Here is a 12,759-nt window from a genome sequence, read left to right as displayed (position 1 = left end):
TTCTTGGGGAAGAAAAGGGGTCCTAGGGGAGGGGTCCCAGCTCCAGGACTGGGCTGGGCTGTGCTGCAGAGGGACTGGAAGCAGATGTGTCCCCTCCCCACACCTGCAGCTCTTCCTGTCTCTCTTCCATTTTTTTTTTTTTTTTTTTTTTTTTTTTTTTTTTTTTGTTGTTGTTTTGTTTTTTTAAAGATTGTAAATATAGATAGAGCTTTATTTTGTTAATAAGACAATGAGTAACTTAACCTGTATATTTCACATCCCTGTTTACAATCGTTCCTCCCCCTGTCCCTTGGCACAATAAAAGTGACATTTTGGAGCAGAGAACGAGGCCTGGGCTTCACCAGATTGGGGTTGGGTGGGGACATCTCCAGGTGTGGAAGGGACAGGAGCACCCCCAGACCCCGGGGGTGCTGTCCTTGCTCCAGCACAAGCCTCCCCAGATCCACCACCCCCAAATTCCAGCTACCAGCAGCTTTTATTTTGTACCACCAGCAGCCCTGGGTCCGAATGGGGGAGGTCCCTGTGCCCAGACCAGGGACTGTCACCTTGTCCCCACAGCCAGGATGGGACACAGGGCTCTGATTGAGCTGGACGGGGCTCAGCAGGGCAGGGGGGTGAAGCTATGCCCGGTCCTGGAGCTCCTCCCAGGGGTGGGGACACGGCCAAGGGAGGAGGACAGCGGTGGGGACAGGCAGGACCGACCCCCCGGTCCCTCCTGGACCCCCCTAACTCTGGGGGAGAGGGTGAAGGCAGAGCTGGGAAGCTGCTCCAGCAGCACAGGGGGTGGAGAGGGGAAGCCACCAAGCCAAGGGGGTCAGTGAGGACAGGGAGGGGGACAGTGGGGACACCCAGGGGTGGCTGTGGGGACACCCAGTGCCCCACTGGTGCCAGACCCGCGTGGCTCCCATGCCCTGCCCCTTCCCCTGCACTCCCACCCCTCACAGAAAAGGGTCCCGGTGCCACTGTGGGGGTGGCACCCAGCGGGGCAGGAGGGGACAGAGGGCACAGCAAAGTGCCAGGGCAGCTGTGGGGGGTCCTGAGCAGACGGGGTGACCCCGTGCCCCCCTTGGTGCCAGCAGGGCAGGGACCCGCCAGCCCCGGCGCCCAGCGGGGCTCGGCTTTAAGGCGATGCTGAGGCTCCCTCGCCTGGGCTGGGGCCTCGCCGGGGCCGTGGTCCTCTCCAGCATCTCATGGTCCAGTCTCGGGGGTGTCCAGGCTCTCCTGGGAGCGGTGGTGGCCAGGGCAGGGCTCCTCTTGGCCCCAGGGGTGAGGGGCTGCGAGGGCACGGCCAGGACAGCAGAGCTCGGGGTGGCGCCTATTTGGGGACCTGCAGGGCTGCGACCACCGGCTTCATCTTGAAGTATTGTTTAAACCTTAGCTTTGCATATCTGGGAAAGGGAGAAGGGACAGCTCTGGGCCATTGTATCCCCAGGGAACACTGGGATCCATCCTGGGATCCTCCTCAGGAACCTCCCATGGGATCGTTGGGATCCTCCCTGGGATCCTCCCCAGGGACCACTGTGATCCTCCATGGGATCCTTCACAGGATCCTCCCTGGGATCTTCCCCAGGGACCACTGAGATCCTCCATGGGATCCTTCACAGGATCTTCCCTGGGATCCTCCCCAGGGACCACTGGGATCCTCCATGGGATCCTTCACAGGATCCTCCCTGGGATCCTCCCCAGGGACCACTGAGATCCTCCATGGGATCCTTCACAGGATCCTCCCTGGGATCCTCCCCAAGGACCACTGAGATCCTCCATGGGATCCTTCACAGGATCCTCCCTGGGATCTTCCCCAAGGACCACTGAGATCCTCCATGGGATCCTTCACAGGATCCTCCCTGGGATCCTCCCCAGGGACCACTGGGATCCTCCTGCTCCTCTCATTTCCCACAGGGAGCAAGTGAGGTGGACTCACCTTAAGAAATTAAAGTCTATGGTCGAGTATTTATCCTGGATCAGGCCCCAGCACGCCCAGAGGAAATGGGATGCCTGCAACGGGCACAACAAGGATCAGGGAACGTGGGACAGAGACACTTGTGGGACAGAGACACTTGTGGGACAGAGACACTTGTGGGACAGAGACACTTGTTCCTCTCCTGGCTGGGGCCTGGAATTCCCAGGGCTGTGACAAGGACAGGACACAGTGGGACTGGCCCACACTGGGATTCTTGTCCCCTGCAGAGGCTGATCCCAAGGGATGGCAGCAGGGTGGATGCTGAACGTGGGTTCCCACCCCCTGTGCTGCCCTCCTGGCAGCTCCAGCAGGAAAACAGAGGATATTTCACCTGAAATTTCCAGAACATTGGCTGGGGCCACCCCTGGCAGTTTCCAAAGAGGATTTCCTCACCCTAGGCGGTGTCTGACCCCTCTGAAGGGCTGCCCAAGGCTGTGGCTGTGGGACACACACTGTCCTCTGCTGTCCCCAGCACACCCTGTGACCTTGTTTGGGGCTCAGTGCCCCTGAGGCACTGCCAGGCCCTGTGGCACAGCCTGTCCCCAATGTCCCCAAGCTCCCAGGCTGGCACCTGCAGCCCCATCCTCAGCTGAGCTGGAAGCCCAAGAGCAGAGGAAAACTCATCCCCTGGGTTGTTTTCAGCCCTGGAGTGAGGTTGGCTCCTTCCAGTTCCACACTCACCAAGGAAAACTTGTTCACTTGCACGTAGAGAATTTCCAGCTCCTCCTCGGACACCTGGGTGTCCCCTGGGTGCCCCTGGGTGAGCTCCTTGTAGGCCTGAAGGTAGGAGTGCAGCCACTGCAGCTGCATCTCCTTGCTGGGGTACAGGTCATAATCCACCTCCTTCACACCTGGGGGGACACGGGGGACATTGGGGACACGGGGGAGGCAGGGAGGGATTGGATTCTCCACAGCAAAGCAAGGAGAGCACAACCCCACCCAGGCACAAAGCAAGGATCAGCCTCAGGTGAGGATCTGGGAGTGGCACCCCAGGGACATCCCAGTGCCCACAACCAGCAGACACCCTGCTTTGAGCATGGGCACCCCCTTTTCCTGCTCTAGGATTTGGGGTGTGGCTCTCTCCTCCATCCCAGGCATGGGAAGAGCCCATTTCCCACCACTGGACTGGGAATACGACTCCTTCCTCCACACCAGAGATGTGAAGACCCCATTTCCCACCATGGGACAGGGAATACAATTCCCTCCTCCATCCCAGTAACAGAATATCCCATTTCCCATTTGGGACTGGGGATAAAACTCCCTCCTCCACCTTCCAGTAGCAGGAACACCCCATTTCCCAGTATGGAGGTGAGGATTTATCTCCCTTCTCTATCCCAGAGATGTCGAGGTCCCATTTCCCACTTGGGACCGGGGATTTAACTCCTTCCTCCACCCCCAGTTTGGGGACACCCCAGGGCAGTTTGGGGACCTCAGGGCAGGGCTGGGGGTCCCTTTGGAGCCCTCAGAGGTTCCCACCCCATCCTGACCTGCAAACTCGTTGAAGTGGTTGCCGATGTCGAAGGCCTGGTAGTTGTAGCCCGTGTACTCGTAGTCGATGAAGCGAACGCGCTCTGCGGGGACAGCGGCCGTCAGGAGGGGGGTGGGGGACAGTGACACCCCCAGGGGGGGCAGAGGGACACGCACAGACCTCGTGTGCTGTCGTAGATGATGTTCTTGCACAGGAGGTCGTTGTGGCACAGCACCACGGGCGAGCCCAGCTGTGACAGCGTGTCCTGCATCCAGGTCAGCTCCTGCTGCAGCACCGCGGGGCTGGGCACATCCTGCGGGAGGCTGGAGGGGACACAAGGGACACAAGGGACAGGGTGGCATCGTTGCTGCTCTTGGGAGCCTCCCTGGGGTTCAGGGCTGGCGCTTCCCTGGCTTCCATTGCTTCCCTGGGGGTTCACGGGCAGAATTTCCCTGGCTTCCAACATTTCCCGGGGGCTCAGGGGCAGAATTTTGCTTCCCTGGGGGCTCAGGGACAGAATTTTCCAGTTTCCAGCACTTTCCTGGGGCTCAGGGAATAAATTGCATTTCCCTGGGTGTTCAGGGGCAGAATTTCATTTCCCTTAGTGGTCAAGGGCAGAATTCTCCCAATTTCCCTGTCATGCCTTACGAACAACCCCATTAACAACACGGAGCAAAGGCTGTTTTGGGGGTGGGGGCCAGCTTTGGTACCCAGGCAGACACCACACCTCAGCCTCAGCACATCCCCAAAAACCCCCAGGCCCAGCCCCCAAACCCACCCAGGCCTCGCCCAGCGCTCCCTCCCCGAGCAAACCCCCGGGGCCAAGAGGATGTTTTGGACTCTGGTAACCTCAGGAGCAGCTTCCAAGAAGAGAGCTCGTTAATGATTGCCTAATTGGCTGCGCTCGAGGCGCAGGTTGGGTAAAGTCTGCCCGTGCTGAGAAAAGCCTGGCTGCCAGGGTTAATGATTGCCTGATTGCCCTGCCTGGGGTTCATTCACCTCCTCCGCCTCTTGGGGCTGCCCAAAGCCTTCCCAGACACCCCAACGCTCACCTGCTGTGCCTAAAAAAAATGCTGGGGAGTTGGAACGGGGTGTTTTAATCTAGCCTGGGTTTCTAGATTTCGTCATCAGCTCAGCAGGGTTTGAGCTTGGGTTTATTCTGGGCTTAGATTCCCAGGAGGAGGAGGAGGAGGAGGATTGTTACAGCAGTGGGAGGCTGTGGCTCCAGCTGGATCCTGCCTGGATGCTGCACAGACACATCCCCGAGCTCCAAAAAAGCTGAAATCCCCCCCAGTCTGGCAGCAGGAAGGGGCTGGGGCTGCTCCCAGGGGTCTGAGAGGGATCCAGCCCCAAACCCAGCCCAGATCCCTGAGGGATCCTGTGGGAGCCCAGGGTGTACCCCTGGCCTCCTTGGAGGTCTCAAAACCCCCCTGGCAAGGGTCTCAAAGACCCCTGAGTGAGACCCTGGTGTCACAGGTGCTGAATTCTAACCCCTGAGTGAAATTACCAACATAGAGGGAATGGAAACAGGTCACCAAAATTAGTAAAATGTAAATTAGACTTTTAGAACATAGATAAATAGACTTTTTGGAATGTTTATGATAAGGGACACGTGGCCAAGATGGAGAATTTGGAGGGTGGACACCTTTTCCTCCTTCTTCTCCCTGTCATCCATGTTAGGTGACATGCTGGCACTTTAGATTGGATGGGGTCAGGGCTGGACCATTTAATAAAATTGTATTGTATTGGGAAATTTTTGTAAACATGTAACATGGTACAAACTATATAAAATAAGCCCTGCCTTCACCAGGGAGATCCCACCATGGATGCCAGGCTGAGCAGACCCTGCTGGCCAAGCAAAGGATCCCTGAGATAAAAAACAATAAGCAATCCTTAAGAAAACCGTCTCCTGCAATCTCTCATCGGCTGCTTCAGGGAGAACCAGGGTTTGAACCTCCTCATGTCCCTCTGGGGTGATCTCAGGGCAAAGGAGAAACCTCAGACTGGGACATCTGGCGTCCCTGGGTGGGCTCAAACCACCAACCTTTCAATTAACAGCCCCAAACCCACCACAAATCCTGAGGGATCCAGCCTCAAATCCACCCCAAATCCTGAGAGATCCAGCCCCAAACCCACCACAAATCCTGAGGGATCCAGCCCCAAACTCACCCCAAATCCTGAGAGATCCAGCCCCAAACTCACCCCAAATCCTGAGAGATCCAGCCTCAAACCCACCACAAATCCTGAGAGATCCAGCCTCAAACCCACCACAAATCCTGAGAGATCCAGCCCCAAACCCACCTCAAATCCTGAGAGATCCAGCCCCAAACCCACCACAAATCCTGAGGGATCCAGCCCCAAACCCACCACAAATCCTGAGAGATCCAGCCTCAAACCCACCCCAAATCCTGAGGGATCCAGCCCCAAACCCACCCCAAATCCCCTTTAGGCTTTACCTGGGCACCAGGGCTCTGTCCCCTGCTCCTGCCCGACCCCAGGCTGGGTGGGCAGGGGGTGCCCGAGGCTCTGTGGGATCCCTCTGCCTTTACCTGGGGTTGGATACCTTTGGGCTGAGCTCTGTCTTCACCAGGCTGAGGTATTGGTGCAGCTTCTGCCACAGGATGGGCCTGGGGAGGCTCCCGTTGGCGTGGATGGAGTGGACTCGAGCCATCTCCCGGGCCACCAGCCTGGCGTGGAGCACAGGAGGGGGGTGAGAGGTTATCCCAAATCCTCAAAATCCCCACACAAAAGTCCCCAAAAAGAGCTTTGGGATGTGTTGAGGGGGATTCCCTGAAAACCCTGCTTAAAACACAGGGTTAGCACAGCTGACCCCCACATTCCATGTCAGAGATCAGCCTCTGAACCATTTCAGAATTCCCATTTTCAAGGCAAATTCAGCCCTAAACTGGGAATTTAAACCCTAAATTCTGCTTCCCAAGAAACCCCAGCTTCCCACATTCCTTTATCCCAGGTTCCCAGGAGACCTCTCATGACCAAAACCTGATGCTCTCAGAAATTTGGCAACTTTGACACCCCTGGCTGCAGTTTGAGCTGTTTATCCCCCAGGGATAAATCCTCAGGGATTTATCCACCCAAGGCTGGGCAGACTCAGGGCTGGGAATGGCATGGATGGAACTGGGCAGACTGGGAATGGCATCGATAATGCTGGGCAGATTGGGAATGGCATGGATCAAACTGGGCAGGTTGGGAATAGCAAAGATGGAACTGGGAATGACGTGGATGGAACTGGGCACACTGGGAATGGCATGGATGGGACTGGGCATGATGGGAATGGCATGGATGGGACATGGCAGGTTGGAATGGCATGGATGGGAATGGACAGACTGGGAATGGTATGGATCGAACTGGGGTGACTGGGAATGGTATGGATGGAATTGGGCATGATGGGAATAGCATGGATGGGATTGAGCATGTTGGGAATGGCATGGATGGCACTGAGCAGACTGGGAATGCCATGGATGGCACTGGGCATGATGGGAATGGCTTGAATGGGAATGGACAGACTGGGAATGACATGGATGGGATTGGGCATGATGGGAATGCCATGGATGGCACTGGGCAGACTGGGAATGCCATGAAGAACACCTGGCAAGCGACCAGGACACCCACACCAATGAGGCGAGACCCGTAAACACAAAACAACCCCCCAGAAACAAATTTAACACACAACAACCCCCCAAACCCAAACCTTCCCAAGCTGCTTTTCCCTGCAGACCCCCCAGCCCAGGGAATTCCCACCCACCTGAAGAGGTGGGGGTCCCGCACGTGCTCGGGCCCCAGCGCCACCCCTGGCAGGAACTGGTAGCACAGCCCGTTCTGGAAGGCGCAGTACAGGGCGGGGGCGCAGCCGTGGGCTCGCAGCACCTGGAAATTCCTGAGCTCCGTCTCCCTGTCCACCAGCAGCTCCGTCCTGCGGCCGTACACCCGCACCAGCAGCGCGTCCCCCATGGCCTCGTCACGGTAGCACGCCACCAGCTTGTTGGTGATGCCGTCGGTGAAGAGCTGGGAGGGGATAAAAATGGCTCAGGTGACATCTGGGAATGCTGAGGTGACACTTGGGAATGGGGGAATCGCCGGTGTTGAAACACCAAAAAATGAGGGTTTGGAATTTTCCGTGCTGATCTCAGGAAAACATTGATTTTTAACCTGAGAATACTTCCAAAACTGAGCGATGGAATTCTGATCACGAGATTGTTGTTTAAGTAGAAATATAGATAAATAAATAAGTAAAGTATGAAATGTTACTTTAAAGTAATATTGAATTATGTTCACATTACTATTAAAAAAATAAAGTAAAACAAATAAATCAATGTTTAAGAGGTGACACCTGGGAATGGGGGAACTCCCTGTGTTGAAATGCCAAAAAAACCCAACAAAAAATCTCCCAAAAAATCCAAACCAAAAAAGCCACAAACCCCCCACAATATTCTGCTATTCTTCACCTGCGAGCTCACGCCAGATGAGCCAGCAGAGCTCTTGGCACGGGAGCAGCACCGGGAAACGCTCCCGAAAAACAAACAAACAAAAAAAATTAATCAGCAGCTTGGCACCAAATAAAAAAAAAAAGTAATAAATAAATAATTCACCCAACAAGGGCGAAAACAACCCCGGAGAGAGCAGTGCCAGCCCGGCCCCGCCTGCGAGCCTCCCCCTGGGGCGTGCTGCTGATAGGCGGGGATGGCACTGCTGGGGACAAGCGGTGGCACTGCTGGGCTGGCTCAGTGTCACCACAGTGATGGCTCCAGTGTCGCTGCTGTGCTGGGCCCAGTGTCACCATTCTGCTGTCCCCATTATCACTGCTCTGATGGCTCCAGTCTCACTGCTGTGCTGTCCCCAGTGTCACCATTCTGCTGGGGACACGCGGTGGCACCGCAGGGCTGGCTCAGTGTCACCACTCTGATGGCTCCGGTGTCGCTGCTGTGCCATCGTCCCCAGTGTCGCTGCTGTGCTGTCCCCAGTGTCACCACTGAGCTGGCTCCAGTGTCATCACTGTGCCGTCCCCAGTGTCGCCGCTGTGCTGTCCCCAGTGTCACCACTGTGCTGTCCCCAGTGTCGCCGCTGTGCTGTCCCCAGTGTCACCACTGAGCTGCCCCCAGTGTCACCATCCTGCTGGCTCCAGTGTCGCTGCTGTGCTGTCCCCAGTGTCACCACTGAGCTGTCCCCAGTGTCATCGCTGTGCTGTCCCCAATGTCGCCGCTGTGCTGTCCCCAGTGTCATCGCTGTGCTGTCCCCAATGTCGCCGCTGTGCTGTCCCCAGTATCGCCGCTGTGCTGTCCCCAGTGTCACCGCTGTGCTGTCCCCAGTGTCACCGCTCTGATGGCTCCCCGCAGATGGAAAGGGGGTTTTGTTCTCCCGCCGCTCCGCCTTGGCCGCCTGCCCGCGCACAAGCCGCGGCTGCTGCCGGGCTCCGAGCCCGGTCCCGCTGGGATTTTGGGGCATTTCTAGGGCACTGAGGGGGTTTAGGGATGTGTCACCCCATGGGAAATCACCCCCATTTTCCCCCATGCCAGCTCCGGGGCACTGTGTCTCTCCAGGGGAAGTATTCCTTCATCCCACCAGAATTTCAGGCACTTCCAGGGCACCGAGGGGATTTGGGGCTTTGTCACCCCATGAGAAATCCCTGTCCCATTGTCCCCCGTGCCAGCTCCTGGGAATGATTCCCTCATCCCTGTGGGATCATGGAGCAGGAGGGGGCTCCTGCTCCGGCAGCCGCGGAGCTCAGGGATGGGATGGATAATTTTAGACATCCCACTCAGCCACCCACGCTCCCCTATAGGGTGCCTATATATAGGGCTCCCCGAGGATGACTCCAGGCACTGGAATGAGACCCCCCCCCCAGTCAGACAGGGTTGACATCCCCATTCCACAGCTGGATTTGGGGTGAACAGAGTGAGGCTGCTGCCCCTCAGCTGTGGCTGAACCTTCTCAAGCTGCTTTTCCCCAAGCTGATAATCTGGGTTTCACCACAGGGCTTGGCTTTCTTGTCCTGTCAGGCCTCAGAGGCTGGAAATTCAGGCAGAGGTTGAATATTCCCAGTGGGATATCAGCAGAGGTGTCACATCCCATCCGTGCAGGTGTCACCGTCGGCCACACGTGGGTCGACCACACGTGGGCAGCTCCACACTGAGGGAAATCCTCGTGTGCTGCTTTGTTTTGCTGTCCCACAGCCCGGGCAGCCCTTTCCAGCCGGTTTAACAGGATTATTGAACCTTATCCCCCCTGAATTCCAGGCCACCGTCTCTGGAGACACACACGTGGTCCCTGGTGATCTGCAGGGACTGGCTGGGTTTGGGGGTGGCGGCTCCACCAGCTCCCAGGGACCGGCTGGGGGATGCCTGGTGCTGTTCCCTGTGGATCCAGGCTGCAGCCACCCCACTGCCACCCCAAATCCTTCCCTCCTGCAGCCAGGTGACAGCAGGGACAGAGGGAAGGAGCGAGATCCCATGAACTTCGCAGGGATTAAACGCAAAACCGGACCAAAGCGCTGGGTGAAGCAGCAAAATCCAACTCCTGGTGCTGCACCCACCGGGAGAATCCCCGAGAATCCCTCAGCATTCTCAACACCAGCTGCCTCAGCACTCCCAGCCCAGGGCCAAATCTGAGCTAAAAACATCCAACCCTGCTGGATCCCCGCAGGGCTTCGGCTCCGCAGCGCTGCCGCTCTTATCTCTGTCTGAGGGACGGATGGACGGATGGATGGATGGATGGATGGATGGATGGATGGATGGATGGATGGATGGATGGATGGATGGATGGATGGAGGAGTGTGGGTGCCTGACTCAGCCGCACGGACATTCCTCGGGGATGAGGAGCAGCAGCCCTGGGGTGCGGGCACAACCTGGAGCGCAGCAGGGCAGGGCAGCCCGAGCACCCAGATCGTGCTCCCGAGCTCCGGGAGATCTCCCCGTGCCACCGGCACCGCCTGGCACAGCCCCCGCCCCAGGGCACCGGGCAAGGGAACGGGATCGTTAATGGGACCCATCTGAGGCCCCTGGCCAGCTCCACCCCATCCCGAGCGGCTCCTGCGAGGAAAAACTCGGGAGGAGGGAAAGCAGCCGAGGGAAATGCGACGGGAGGGTTTTCCCTTAGCTCTTAACTGTTTGCTTTTTTTTTTTTTAATTAAAAACACACGCACGCACACCCGAGCTGCTGGTGAACACTGACCCCTGCGGAGCCTGGATACCAGAGCCGGGGTCCCTCCACAACCACCGAGCCCTGCGAGCAAGAGCGAGACATTTCCTGCCCCTGCAAACTCCAACTCCCAGCTTCCTGCCCGTTGCCATCTGCCCTTTCAGATGCCTTTTCCTCCTTGTATTTAATTACACTTGGCTATTAATACATTTTTAATGACGGGAAGCGTGTGCCTGTCGGAGGGGACACTCGCTCACGTGCAGACATTTAAGGGCGCGCAGTCCCAGCCCCTGCACGCTCCGGTGCCCAGCGCCAGGGCACTGCCGAGGGCACAGGCGCCACCAGCCCGCGTCACCCCAGACCCGGCCGGAGGGGGACAGGGATTCATTGCCAAGCCAGCCCAGCTCTCCCAGCAAAGCCCTGGCAGCTCCGCACAGCCGAGCCCTGTCCCGCGCCAGGAGCCCGGAGCTGGTGTCCAGCTCCCACCTGAACTGGGGATCTGCCCACGCAGCCCGGGACAAGTGGGAGCCAACAAATATCCCAAACAAGAGCGGCTCCCAGGAGCACACCCTGCGCCTCGGCAGCCACGCGGGACACTTTTGTACCCACAGCCACCGCTCGGTGACCACCGCACGAGTCCCTAAACCTCGTGGGGGGGGGGGGTGTGTGCGGTAGGGGTGTCACGCCTTTGCATAGCTGATGGACCCCCGGTTATGCTCTGAACGCAGGAGTGGGGGTACAGGGTGTCACATCCCCTTGGCAAGTCTGGAGACCCCCAGGGTGAACCCCACAGAGTCCCCACGGTGAACCCTACAGCCCCCTTGAGTGAACCCCTCATTCCCCCTCGATCAGATCCGGTAGCCTCCCTGGTTGAACCCTACAGTCCTCCTACGACAGACCCTAAAGCCCCCTGGGTGAACCCCACAACTCTCCTGGGTCAGACCCTATAGCCCCCAGGGTGAGCCCCACAAACTCCCTAGGACAGACCCTACAGTCCCCAGGCTGAGCCTCGCAGCCCCCCTTAAGCTGACCCCACACCCGCCGGGGTGGGCACCGCAGCCCCCTCAGACAGAGCCTATAACCCCATAACCCCACCCCAGCCGGGCTCCGCAGCCCCACCGAGCTTTCCCCGCGGGGGAGCAGCCGCCGGTTCTCGGGGTATCGCTGCAGGATCCCCCCCGTACCTTGGTTTTCACCGTGGCCGGATCCCAGGCGGGTCTGAGCTGCCGCACGATCCGCAGCGCCCCGGGCAGCACGTCCCCCTCGTCCACCGCAATGCCGAGGTGCGGCACGGCGGGGGTCCCGCCGCCGCCCCCCCGCTCCGGCCCCGAGCAGTCGGGGCAGCGGGCGGGCGCTGCGGCCATGGCCAGCTCCGCGCTGCCGGAGCCGCGGCCCATGTGCCGGGGGCTGCGCGGGGCCGGCGGCCGCGGGGAGGAGCCGCCGCCGGTGGGAAGCCATGAGTCACCGGCCCGCCTCCCGCCCGCCTCCCCGGCAGCGGCGGCAGCGCCCGCACCGGCACCGCGGGCAGGGATCTGCATCCTGCCGGGACCGGCACCGGGGGCAGGGACCGCCATCCTAACTGGACCGGCACCGGGGGCAGGGATCTGCATCCTAACGGGACCGGCACCGGGGGTAGGGACCGGCATCCTAACGGGACCGGCACCGGGGGCAGGGATCCGCATCCTAACGGGACCGGCACCGGGGGTAGGGACCGGCATCCTACCGGGACCGGCACCGGGGGCAGGGATCCGCATCCTAACGGGACCGGCACCGGGGGCAGGGATCCGCATCCTAACGGGACCGGCACCGGGGGTAGGGACCGGCATCCTAACGGGACCGGCACCGGGGGCAGGGATCCGCATCCTAACGGGACCTGCATCCCAAATCAGGGACCAGCATCCTACCGGGAGCGGCACCGGGAGCAGGGCGGGACCCGCACACCGAGACCCGGGAGCCGCACCCTCACCCGATCTGCACCGGCAATATCCCACCCGCACCGGGACCGGCCGGGACCGCATCCTGGCCAGTGGATCCGCATCGGTACCGCATCCTGGTGGATCCGCACCGGGATGGGACATCCCATCCACGCCCGACCCGCACCGGGACCCCGCTCTGCCGCACCTGCTGCTGGTGCCTCCCCCACCTATTCCTGGAACCCCAAAACCATCCCAGAGGATCC

General features: G+C 59.2%; 1 protein-coding gene across 1 annotated transcript; it reads right to left on the bottom strand.

Moving 5' to 3' along the window:
• Positions 1-197: 197 nt before the first annotated feature.
• ETNK2 (ethanolamine kinase 2) lies at positions 198-12,169 on the bottom strand. The gene is made up of 8 exons (XM_079326970.1): positions 11,765-12,169; positions 7,192-7,451; positions 5,978-6,115; positions 3,609-3,751; positions 3,448-3,531; positions 2,642-2,811; positions 1,922-1,995; positions 198-1,388 (listed from the first exon to the last, which is right to left on the bottom strand). Exons 1-8 carry the CDS (start codon positions 12,152-12,154, stop codon positions 1,316-1,318), a joined length of 1,332 nt encoding a protein of 443 aa, XP_079183096.1. The 5' UTR covers positions 12,155-12,169; the 3' UTR covers positions 198-1,315.
• Between the last annotated feature and the right edge of the window lie 590 nt (positions 12,170-12,759).

This window comes from Erithacus rubecula, assembly GCF_903797595.1.
Source record: "Erithacus rubecula genome assembly, chromosome: 26".
In the NCBI taxonomy this organism is placed as follows: domain Eukaryota; kingdom Metazoa; phylum Chordata; class Aves; order Passeriformes; family Muscicapidae; genus Erithacus; species Erithacus rubecula.
Note: the sequence above shows the minus strand (reverse complement) of the source record. Positions and strands in the feature narration are given on the sequence as shown.